The sequence below is a fragment of the Hirsutella rhossiliensis genome (genome assembly GCF_020360975.1).
Source record: "Hirsutella rhossiliensis strain HR02 chromosome Unknown scaffold00002, whole genome shotgun sequence".
Classification (NCBI taxonomy): domain Eukaryota; kingdom Fungi; phylum Ascomycota; class Sordariomycetes; order Hypocreales; family Ophiocordycipitaceae; genus Hirsutella; species Hirsutella rhossiliensis.
Window position 1 is genome coordinate 1,850,249 of NW_025408668.1, and position 12,157 is coordinate 1,862,405.

Sequence of the window (12,157 nt, forward strand, 5' to 3'; positions counted from 1 at the left end):
GACATGTTCACGCCTTCTTTCAAACGCCCTTTGCCTGCAAGCCAAGATGCAGCAGCTGGTCTCATGCTCTCCTCTTTTGGAATCTGCCCCTCGCAGATATCCTCCCCTCGGCGGGTATCGCCCTCCAACCCGTAAACACGTAGCCCTCCGGACCGCCCCGTGCCGTCATGAACGGGTGCGTCCTCCCCGGCAAAACCTGCCACCTCGTGGCCCTGCTTGTGTGGATCGTTGCGCCTAGAACTAACGTCGGGTTGATTGGAAACTCGGGGGTACCCTCCCACCTGTCCAGCTCCGCCACCGTCTTGCCCTCGGCCTCGGGGGGCGGGGACGACACCCAGGCCGTGCGGCGAGCAATGGCGAAGCAGTCGGCCAGCTGCGCGAGGGGCTCGATGTTGGGGGAGTAGATGGCGATGGGGCTGCCGCCCGCGAGGAGAGGGAGGGCATGGCGGAGGACCGAGACGGGGTCCATGGCGCTGGCCACGGCGAGGCCAGAAAATCCTCCCGCACGGGTACTGTCGACGATCTGGCGGGTGCGCGCCCACCGCCGGCGCTTGCGGTGGTAGTTGCCCCGGCGGTTCGTCTTCCACGCCGCCAGCTCCTCGGGAGACGCGTCGGCCGGCTTGTCGGCGTAGACGGGGTCCTCTGCCGGGCTGACGAGCTGGAGCCACGAGATGGGCAGCAGGTTGGTGAAGAGCGGGTGGTAGGGGAACGGCGGGTTCGGGTCGCTGGCGTCGTAGTCAAAGTAGCGCAGCAGGGACAGATTGGGCTGCGTGTTGGAGTGGATGACGGTGATGGTGTTGGTGAGGGCATAGTGGTCGTCAAAGTCGTCCCTACGAGGTCTCTTGCGAGAGTTCCGCTGTGTCTTGGGGGACGATGTTTGCTTGTCCTCGGTAGCCTCGCCCGTGCCCTCGCCATTCCTTGAATCGAGACCGTCGAGTTTTGGGTAATTTTCCTCCTCCGCATCTCGGTAGAGAATGCCCATCCGCTCCGCCATGACGGCAACCAGCAGGCCGCCCGTGTCGTCGACGGCCAGCCACCTGCCGCCGTGCGGCTCTGAAGCGCCTGGAGCGGGCAGGCCTCCAAAATGCACGTCAGCCCAGCAGCCCAGCAGCCCAATCATCTCCTGCCGCATGTCGAGGATCCGTCCGGCGTCGCGGTCCTCGAGAATCCATTGCGCCAGCAGCGTCACGTCAACGGGCAGGACGGTGAATCGGCGGAGGTACTTTTTCTCCTTGAGCAGCTTGTACTTGGCCAGCGAAAAGGCCGTCTTCTGGTCGATGCCCGTGTGCGAGAGCATGAGCTTGGCGATGAGCTCCTTGCCCGCGGAAGCGCCTTTGTGCTTGAGCTCCTCGATCTCGGCCGTCGTGAGCGTCTGCCGCGCCGAGTCGTCAATGATTTCGCGGTTGGAGCGCGCCACCACCTTGCCGCTCTCGTCCACCAGCGCCAGCTCCTCGCCGTCGGCCGGGGCAATCACATCATCGCCGTCGGCCGCGTCGACGCTCGTCTCGGCCAGCTGGTCGGCGTTGAGCTCCGTGCCTGAGACGACGCGAAGCCGCGAAAAGTTTTCCCCCTCGCGCTTCTCCTGGACCTCGTACGTCAGGTGAAAGGGCCGCTCGAGCAAGAGGTTGCTGGGAAAGGAGCCATATTTGCCCAGCGATATCGTCCTGCGCGGTGTCAGTCGAGCGGGCGGGCGAGGCGCAGCGAGTCGGCGCAGGTGTCAGAGGAGAGGCCACCGACGTGTTTGGTGTCACCTGGAGGAGTCGCAGGAGTTCGTTTGGGAGCTTCACTGCCACCCAGCCATTCGGCTGGACGGTATCCCTGGACAACATGACCGTCCCGGCGTCCCAGCGAGAAAACCGAAGAAATACCGTTGGTGAAGAAAACAAAAAGTGAGAATCGTGGAGTAGCAAAAAACTACAGTTGAGCCAGCCGCCCTATTCACCGCGGTAAGCCCCACCTCCCCGGGTGGAGACCCCACTTTCGCTGACCGAGCTCACCGAGACCATTACCCGATGCGGAGCAAGGACCAAAGGAGGCACTCAGGAGAAGCAATGACCCATCCCGTTTCAGGACAATGCACAACGACGTTTCTTGATGCTTGAACTACTAGCCTACGGCTGAATCTATCGCGACCGCCCTCCTGTACACCGCTTTGTCCTGCAACATAAACCTACTCGAATCTCGACTTGCGCTTCTGGGCGACCGGCATCTCCAAGGCCGACGCAAGCAGGCCCAAGATGCCGTACCACACATACAGTGCCAGGCTCATCGTGCCGAAGACGATGAAGGGAAGGATTGTGTAGGTCAAAAGGTCTGTCAAGAGCAGTTAATATGTCTCACCAGCCACTCGTCCCATGTCACACTTACAGATGCAGCCGCCAGACCGCTTGACGACGCCGTACAGCTCTCCCCGCATGATTTGCTCGGCGCCAGCCTCCCACTTCCACGGGCCCACGAGCCGGAACTTGGGGTTGAAGTTGGACCCCATGGCCCACGTGAAGAAGAGCCTCCAGCCCTTGCTCGCCACGTACGAGGCGGTGGGCGCGGATCCCATGTCGAGGGCGAGCTGGTACGCGTACGCTTCATGGTCGACCCCCCGCTTGGTCGTGAAGAAGTCGTATCCGCACAGAGGCTGGAGCTTATAGTCCATCTCATAGGGCGCGAGGGCACCTGGGCCGGGCCCTTGGGGGACTTGGCTGGGGAACTGGTCCTGGAGGAGACGGAAGACCCAGAGCTGCGCCTGCAGCTCCGCAAGCGGGGGAATCGCGCCGATGGACGGGCGCACAAAGCCGATGAAGCCCACCGACACCTCTCCGCTCTTGTACACCCCGCGGACGTCGGTATGACCCAGACGAGGGTAGTCGGCGTCCAGGAAGCCAAAATCGGTCGAGTAGCCGGTGGCCAAGACCACAACGTCTGGCTTCATGCGCCTGATTGGTCCCGAGCCGTCATTTTCGTCTTCCGCCATGCTCATGAAGCCGTCTTGGTCGACTCCGGACGGCCATCTGAGCACGTCGATCCGCCTTCCATTGGTGTCCTTGATGGGTACGTTGAGGATCCCGCTACGCAGGCGGTTCCACCACGATTCGGAGCGGTGGCCTTCGGAGATGTACGGCAAGGCACGATCCGATTTGCAGAGGAAGACTGTGGCTGTGAGCAAAAGACCTGTCCAGACGGTTGGTCAAGGACTCACGTGAAGCCAGATTCTTGCGGTCCTCGCCGACCTGTCCCTTCCACTGGTCGGGGCCCTCTTCGGTGCCCGAAATGAGCCAGTGCATCTTCTTGACCCATTGGTCATAGGCAAACCACAGCAGCTGGCTATGCTGCAGTACGGGATGGGCATAGGCCGTGTCGAACAAGCTTGCCACGGATGTGTCGACGGGCTTGTTGGGCCGAGTCGGGGCCTTTTGGTTGGGGCCTCGTGGGCTCGGGATAATCTGTCGCCGACATGAGTTCCCTGACTAACAAGAACTCGCCGACGGTTCCGCATACCTTGGGCGCACAAAAGAAGCCGTCTCGATGGCAGAGGGTGACGGACGCCGTTGGAGAAGTCACTGCAAGATGCGCAAGATCCATGCCGGTTTCTCCCGCACCGCACACGACGACGTTCGTGCCCGTGCCGAACTGCTCCCGGCGCTTGAGTTGCGATGAATGAAGCACCGTCGGAACCCTCTCAATGCCCGGAATCGCCGGGATATTGGGCACGACATGGAGCCCAGAGCAAACGGCCACGGCGTCGCATGCCCAGCTGAATTGACGGCCGTCCGGTTTGCTGATGAGCAGGACGTGGCCGAGGCCTCGCGGGCCTCGACTCACACGCTCGACTTTGGCCTGGCACTCGATGGAGCCGCCAATCTTGAACGCCTCGACATATGCATGGAGATACCTGACATACGCCTGCGGTGTCACAAAGTCAGGAGCGTCTTGTGGCAGGCGAAAGTCGGAGAAGGCCGTCAGATATTTGGACGACACGAGCTGTGCCAGGTCCACCGAGCACGTCAGCATGGCCTTTCCAAAAGGGCACGACCTCGAGGCAAGGGTTGCGCACCTCGGCATCTTCATAGACTCGGTGGACAAAAGTGCCACCGATCTGATCCTCTGCCTCGAACAAACGAGCCTCAATGGCTGCTATGGGAAAGAACTGATGTGCCGTGGATAGGAACTTGAGCGTGGCGAGGCCACCTGGGCCGCCGCCGATGACGGCAACCTTCATGGCTGTGTGAGGACGACGATGTTGATGACGGGGATGATGCCGATGAGGGTGAGATGGGGAAGATGGCGATGAGGGGAGTGGTGGCAAGGGGAAGAGGGATGCCAAGTGGGAGGTCGATGTGAGTGATGCAGGAGTCGAGGACTGGGGTCATGGACGGGGGCGATGAAAGATGGGATTTAAAGAAATCCCAAGCATCGTTCTTGTTGCAGTGAAATACCGAGACCTAGGAGGCCCCACAGCTTCCGTCCGAGCCCAGAGGTGAAGAGGGTGTGCGCGATATTCACGGCTCTCGGTCTTAGTCGCGGCTGAACGACTACTCGAGCACAAACCGAAGACACCGACCGGCCTTGTCTTGTGAATATCGCGCGCGCAATTGGGCTCAGGGATATCCGGCTACCAACCCCCCTTGGGCTCTGGTGCACCGATCTGCCGGAGACGCAACAGAGCATTGGACACAGCCTGGGCCGGCCACAGAGAAGGCTCGCGTGCTTCCCTCCCACAGAGGCGGAACCGAGTGGGGGACGCCCCCCTTCCCGTGTCGGACTGCTGACCGGAATTCATAGATGCTACTTGTTGCTGGCCACGTGAAGCGTTGGCCGGCACTGAATCCTACATGGGAGACGGCGCTCCGTGCAAACCGGGCATCGCACGCCGCGGTGCTTTCACAGACACACCCCCGGAGACCAGTGAGCCGCACATGAAACTATCTGGCCAGGACAGTTCCACGTGCTTGTTCTCTCTCATACAGCGTGGGGGAAAAAAGAAAACGATATGGTGCTTTGCATCCGCGACCAGAGAGAGAGAGAGAGAGAGAGAGAGAGAGAGAGAGAGAGAGTAGGGGGGATGGGGGCGATGTGCTCTGAGACAAATCTGCAGTTGGGACCCAACGCTACACAGCAAACAGATATGCCCTCGATACGATGATACGACCATGAGTTCATGGCCATCTGTGCGGCACCATGTCTGTGGGGCCGGAAGACCACACATGGACTCGTCAAAGTCTGTCAAGCACCCACAGACGACGGCATGAGCCGGCCCGCCACGGAACTGCCGTCGACTCGACACAGCTAGCCAGGGTACCCTTTGCGGACGTCCGGCTTCCATGCCGCATCGGCAAACTGTGGTGCCAGAGAATCGACATTTGCCGAGGCGGAAGGCTTGTAGAACGGGGATACCGTGGGACAGACATCTTGATGGACCGTCGACCAACGACCAAGCACGAATAGCACCACGGCGATTGGTTTGCAAAACGCGTTCGACGCCCCGTGTTTGCTCCTCACTGCGGCCCTTCTACGCTCTCACGGACGGGGAAGCCGGGACGAGGGTGCGGAGGGGGAGGAGAGGCCATGACAGAGCCAAGGCCCGCAATGTGACGCACATGCGTGACACAGACTCGCGGCGGCCATGTTACAATGGCAGCTCGGTGTTTCACATGCCACGGCGGCGAGATGCTGCTGCCACCGTCGCTGTCTGCCTGCCAGGCCGTGGAACGTAAGTCGGCGCAACGAGAGGTGCTGAAAGAATTCTGCATGTTCTGGAAAGGCCGGGCCAAGACGCCGCCGCCGTTCATGGAAAATCCCGGGAACTGGGAAGATCTTGGGCACCACCTCTTGCGCCTGGGGAGCACTTGCAGCCGAAGCCAGGCGCCCTCCAATATGATCGGTCTCGCTTCGCACATGCGCCCGCACTACCCAGGACGTCTTGTGGTGGTGAATATTCCCACACCTGAGACGGACATGGCACCCCACTGCCGCAGCCGTTGCGGTCATCCGGCGGTGCGGGGGATCGCGGGAGACCCTTACTTCTGTCTTGGAAGCTGGAGATTTGCCCATGCCTGCCTCTCTGACTGAATCGGATGTGCAGCGTCCGGTTCTCGTTTGAGAGGGCTGGTCAGAGCGCAGCAACTGGAAGTCAATGGCATCTTTTAGAGACCAAAGATTCGAAAGATTCGAAAGGATTCTAGGCTACTGAACAGCTATACTGTACCGACCTGCCAGCTCCAAGTCTTGGTCATTGCCAAGACTTTGACCGTGGACCCCCGAACGGCAAATCTGACAGAACAAAGGAAAACCCTGGAGCCGCTACTCTGCTGCAGACACCTTAAAGTTACTGGCCCGTCCTTCGACACGCAGCACATCCGGTCCGTGCCCCCCTTTGTTCGGGGACGGAGAGTCAGTGCCATCAGCCTGGGATGACAGAACAGGGACGTCGCTTGACTGCTGTGCGGTGGCGGCAGCATGCAACACGCAAACCACGAATGGCCTTGGCAACGGGGTTTTCGACAACAAGACGACGACATGTATACCCTGATGGTTGGTTCGCTTTAGACCCCGGGCCTAGGCGGCTGAACAAGCATCTACAAGGCTTTGCGATCGACTCCCTTCCTCACCCACCTCCATCCAACCTTGCCCACGTCACTTACTGGACGTTCAGACGACAAAAGCAACGACGTGCATACATTCAACGCGGTGTTGCCCTCTAGTTGCCAAGGGGCATGTGGCAGGTGGGTCGTCGGCTCGGCGGAGAGCGAGCTTACTGACGTGGATGCACTCGACCAACATTCCCCTGACCTTACTCGGTAGCGAGGGATGCCCCCTGCGTGGCTTATATATAGGGTTGTCGATCGCTCGTGGCATACGTAATGAATGTCGACAAGCGAGGACAAAGCCCGAGAGCTGAGGTTGGGTCGAGATCGTTGCTGAGAAAGTGCGAGCTTCTCATGGCTTGGGCCGCGAGGGCACCCGCTCGTAATGACGGAGCAACGTTGCGTCCATGTGCTGCATCACCAAATACGCGCAGGCTGCAAGGTACTATGCATGCCGAGATATATGCGGGCTCGGCGAAGGGCATCTTCCGCAACCCGGCGCCAAGGCACAGATCAGAGCACGAGGCTTGCGATACCAGCCTCAGCAAAGGTCGGCCATGTGCGAGCGGCCGGTGTCACTGATCAGTTGCGCAACGCCGATGCGACGCACGTCACTCTCATATTCATCTTGACTTGGTGGGAATTCTCTCGCTGATCATCGTTGGGAAACAAAAGGTCTCGATCCCTCGTCCTGTATGCTCCGTCCCGTCTGCCCCCGTCATCAGCACAACCCATGGTTATTGCTGCCGTCGGCACCGAGTGCCCATCTAAAGGTATTTACTGGAATGAATCATCAACGCAGGCAGCGAATGTCCAGCCATGTCTCGCTTTGCGCAGCGGTCCCGCAATTAAAAGGAAATATCATCAAACGTTGCGGCTTGCTCCTCACCAGTGAGGAGAGTAGGTGATGAAGCCCATGAGGATGCCCGATATCAGCCCGGCAGCAGGGACGGTGATGAACCAGCCGAGGTAGATCCACGCCACCATGCGCCAGTTGATGGCACGCCAGTCGCCGTTGCAGAGGCCGACGCCGACAATGGAGCCCGTGATGCATTGGGTGGTGGAGACGGGGAGCTCTGTGCGTGCGAGTGAGATTAGCCCGAGCTGGCGGACGGGTCACGGCGAGAAAGAAGGGATGTGCTTACCAAGTCGGGTGGCCATGATGACGGTGATGACGGAGCCCAGCTCCATGGAGAAGCCTCGGGCAGGGGACATGAGGGTGACGCGGTTGCCGAGGTTGCGCATGATGTGGTAGCCATACGTCCAGAGGCCGAGGACGATGCCGGTGCCGCCAAAGGCAAGGATCCAAAGGGGCACGTTGGACTGTTTGCCGGGGATCTCGGCGGTGCGCCAGATCTGGTAGATGGAGGCATAGGGGCCGACGGCGTTGGCGACGTCGTTGGCGCCGTGGGTGAAGGAGGCGGCGGCGGCCGTCATGACCTGAAGGAAAGTGTACAGGAACTCGGCGCGGTTGTCGAAGTGGCTGGCGTGCGCGTGGATCTCCTCGACGTCGCCGGCCAGCACCGACTTTTCGCTCTGGGAGCTGACGACGTCCTGGTCGACGCCGCGGAGGACGAGCCACTTTAGGAACCACCAGACATGAGCGCCCGAGTACCAGGGGCCGTCGGGCTTGGGGCCGATGAGCGACTTGTGCGGCCGCGGGGCGTCGGTGGCGGCGGCCGTGTCGGCGGGGTCGACGCTCCGGGCCGAAGCACCGGAGCCGGCAGCGACCTTGTCCTCCTTGGTGGCGGCGGCGTGGCCCTGGCCCTGGCCCTCGAGGTCGTCGGCGGCGGCATACCGGGCTCGGCGAGCGTCGAGCTCGTCGCGGGTCAAGTGGCCCTCGTAAAAGTTGCGGACGATGCCCTGGAAGTCGGCCGGGGGCGGCGGGACGGGGCCGCGACGGAGCAAAAAGGGCCCCTGGAAGATGTGCCAGGCGCGGAGCTGCCAGTCCTCCTTGACGACGACGCGGTAGAGCCAGGGAACGAGGAAGAGGGCCATGAGGAGGCCCCAGCCGGCGCCAGCGGCGATGATGACGCCGGGGATCTGGCCGTCGCGCAGGTTGACCGAGTAGTCGCCGCCCTTCCAGATGAGGAGCATGACGATGAGCGAGGCCGTGACCCAGAAGTAGATGGGGACGAGGACGAGGCCCCTGGCCGTCGGGTTGGAGCGCAGCAGGACGCCGTACTTTGTGGCGAGGAAGATGATGGCGCCAAAGGCGCCCGACAACACGGGGGCGATGATCCACGCGAGAAAGACCTATGCTGGCGTTAGCGACAAGCTCGTTAGGAGCAGCCGGCTCAGGGGCTCGACAGGCTGGAGAGGGGAAACGGCTCACCTGCACTACGCCCCCCCTGATGTCGACGGAGCCGTCCGGGTGGTAGCCGACCCAGGTGACGGCGTTGGGTCCGAGAGCGCCGACGCCCATGCCGAGGACGCCGCCGAGGATGGAGTGGGTTGTGGAGACGGGCATGCCGAGGCGGGTGGCCATGGTGAGGTAGCAGCTGGAGGCGATGACGGCGCAGACCATGCCGAGCATCAGGAGGGCGGGCTGGCCGTCGAAGGCGTGGATGTCGACGACCTTTGTGCGGATGGTGTCGGCGACGCGGCCGCCGACGCCGAGGGCGCCGCTGAACTCCATGACGGAGGCGCCCAGCATGGCCTGCAGGTAGGAGACGGAGCGCGAGGAGACGGAGCTGGCCCACGAGTTTGCGACATCGTTGGCGCCGATGTTCCAGGCGTCGAGGAAGGCAAAGATGGTGCCGACGGCGAAGAGGAAGTCGTACTGGTGGAGGGTGGCCATGGCGACGGAGTGAGAGGCGCGGCGCGAGGGGAAGGGGAAAGGGGGTGTCTGGGCCTGCGTGCGCGCGCGCCGTGGGAGCGGGAGGGCGGTAGAGCACCCGAGCGAAGCCCGGAGGTCGGCGGCAGGGAGAAGAAGGGTTTGATGATGGAGGCTTGCTGGGGGAAAGGAGAGAGGCAGCGCCAAGGGGGGGAGGAGGCAGCCCGTTGGGATATATAGGCACCACGGGAGAACAGCGTCGAGCGGAGCGAGAGAGAGAGAGAGAGAGAGTCAGAGCACGCGGTGAGGGCTACGCCGGGGCCCAGGAGCGTGGTGTATCTGGCGGTATCAAGTTCCTAGGTGGCTGTTTGAACGAGGCACGAAGCGTGCGTGTCCGTCGGGGGGCCACATGGGCTGGACTCGAGTGGCGCCCGTCTTCCACCCCTGCCCTTCAAGTTCCCATCTACCGGCGTCCATCTCTGCGTGTGTGATATCTCGGTCGACGGTTTTGTGTGGATGGGGAGCGGACGGGATGTGCGTATGACGAGAGAGATTGGCAAGCCGTGCCGCGAGGCGGGAAGCTCATTGGACCGGCGCGGCCCAACACAGACGTTCGCTTGCCCCCGTTTTGTGTTTTTTCTTCTCCTCTTCTCCAGCCTGCCGGCATGGACCCGGGTCTCTAGCGAGTGATGGAGTGCATTGCGGCGACGTGGGGACGGTGACAGGGGAGGAAGCTGTCTCGTCCGGTAGCGAGGACGCACGGGGGCCCGTCATTCTGGATGTTCGGCTGCTTGGCTCCGGTGAACCTGGAAGCGCATGCATACCGCATACAGCACGTGGTTCTTGGCCAGAATCCTACCTTTATGTCGAGCGAGCCTCGTGGGAGGTTTCAAGCCATCTACACGTGTGACATGGCTCCGTTTAGGCCAACCTCGGAAGCTGCACAGTACAGAGCCCGTCACGGAACCAGGCCTGCCTGCTCTACGGAATGTGTTTGTAGTTGGGTTGGTCGTTGCATATATTGCTTGCTTTTTCCCCATCCAGCGCGCCACTCCCGCCTGGGCCAGCTCCAGACGCAGGCCCCGGAATCAGCCGGGGAGAGCAAAAGGGAATAAAACAAGAAAGCATGGACTAGCTGGACCTCGAGGGAAAGCACACACACAGTTCTGTCAAGACGACTTGTCCAGATCTGGACGCGGCATAAGAACACTTGGAGAATGTCGTCAGTCTCGGAGACTAAAGAGAGCATGAAGAGGCCCAGTTAGCCGCCCACGGCGTGATCTCGGGGTTCGGATTATAGACGGTAGATGTTTTCTTATTACCAGTTGCCTGGAAAGGGACCAATCAAGGCAGGGTCCGCCTCCACGTGCAGAATATCAGATCTTGGCGCTCCACCCATGGGGGTTTGCGGATTTGCTCTTCTTGACCGTGTTGGACTTATGTGGGGTGGTTGGAGCCGTGTGCTTTCAGAGCGGCTGTAGCTGGACGCGTTTCTGCTTGTCCATCTGTCCTTGGCTATACGTCCTCGGACCCGTTCGGTCCTGCTCCTCGACTGATGGCGTCGAGAATGAACGACATGGCACTTCAAGTCGTCAGCATTCGGGACGAGGCCGAGGACATCTCATCCGTCGCCATGTCATCACGCGGAAACTAAGAGCAATAAAACTTCGCCCTCTTCGCGGCGCCATCAGTCGGCAAAAGAACAGAACTGGACGAAAAGGGCGGCGGCCTGACTCGCAACCCTTATCCTCCACGACACCGTTCTCCGCCTTCAAACTCCACAGCCCTCGCCAAGACCCCGACAGAGCCTTATCTGCTTCTCCGCCTTCTCCTGGTGCCGCCAGCCAGAGCCAGCGGTCGAGGCACGTTGGTGGGCCAAGCCTGTTGTTGTTCTGCCAAGCCTTCGCTTGTCTCGACACGAAGATGCGCTATTCTTTTCCTTTGACACACACACACGACGCCGCTTCTTTCTCAGCTTTGCGGTCGATCATGCTAATCTAGCTGTAATTACAAACGGGGGTGGGCGGGCATCCAATTGCGTCCCCTCGTGCCCGTCTCTTCCCAACACGAGGGCATTGATGCCATGTCCGGGCCCCCTCTTACATGCTCCATACTGCGAACATGGGACACAACAGCTCCGCGGTCGGCCTTTCTCGCCATCGACGCCTTCCCCATGGCCGGCGGAACATGGCCTTTTATGTCGGCATCTCGCCCTCTCTCTTGCGGGTCATGATCAACCTCAAGCATCCCGCAGATGGGCGTCTCTGACGGCCAACCGGAGGGGTGGCGCCGAGGATGCGTTATGAGACCCTGAGTGTGAGGAACCAGTCTGGCTAGGAATGTCTCGCTCGGAATGTGCGCCGAGCCTCCTTTCTTGTAGAAGGATGGGGAGAACACAGCTCTCTCAACCGATGGTCCCTTGATCGAAGAAGGATGCATGTCCCCGGAGTCGAAAAAGATTGTATCTTTAGCATGAGCCGGAGCAGCCAAGAATGCAAAGTGCTTCGAGGAACTGGGGCTGCCGCATTCGGAACTCGACCTGTTTCCCCTTCGAGGCCGCCCGCGTACGAACGAGGATGGAGCCAATAATTCAAGGTTTTCCGGCGGCGGAGAGGGATCCAGGGAAAAGGGGGGGGAAGTGGCGCGAGATTCTATGGGCACCTGCTATATGCGCCATCCCGGTGCATCCATAACATGTTGAGTGGAATAATCCTCTCGCCGCTTACGTCTTTTCGCCTCTGATCCTCTGGTGTTTGAGAGAGATGCTAACCAGAACCCGCGTCGCTGCATTCCTCCCCAGACG

General features: G+C 60.9%; 2 protein-coding genes across 2 annotated transcripts; both read right to left on the reverse strand.

The window, feature by feature from the left end:
- Positions 1 to 61: 61 nt before the first annotated feature.
- HRG_01757 (gcd10p family domain-containing protein) lies at positions 62 to 4,213 on the reverse strand (the record flags this gene model as incomplete). Its single annotated transcript, XM_044860228.1, has 7 exons — positions 62 to 1,664; positions 1,738 to 1,818; positions 2,175 to 2,313; positions 2,368 to 3,150; positions 3,194 to 3,437; positions 3,493 to 3,975; positions 4,049 to 4,213. 7 exons carry the CDS (start codon positions 4,211 to 4,213, stop codon positions 62 to 64), a joined length of 3,498 nt encoding a protein of 1,165 aa, XP_044723861.1.
- A 3,250-nt stretch (positions 4,214 to 7,463) lies between these two features.
- HRG_01758 (phosphate transporter family domain-containing protein) lies at positions 7,464 to 9,378 on the reverse strand (the record flags this gene model as incomplete). The annotated part of the gene is made up of 3 exons (XM_044860229.1): positions 7,464 to 7,654; positions 7,724 to 8,834; positions 8,914 to 9,378. 3 exons carry the CDS (start codon positions 9,376 to 9,378, stop codon positions 7,464 to 7,466), a joined length of 1,767 nt encoding a protein of 588 aa, XP_044723862.1.
- Positions 9,379 to 12,157: the final 2,779 nt, after the last annotated feature.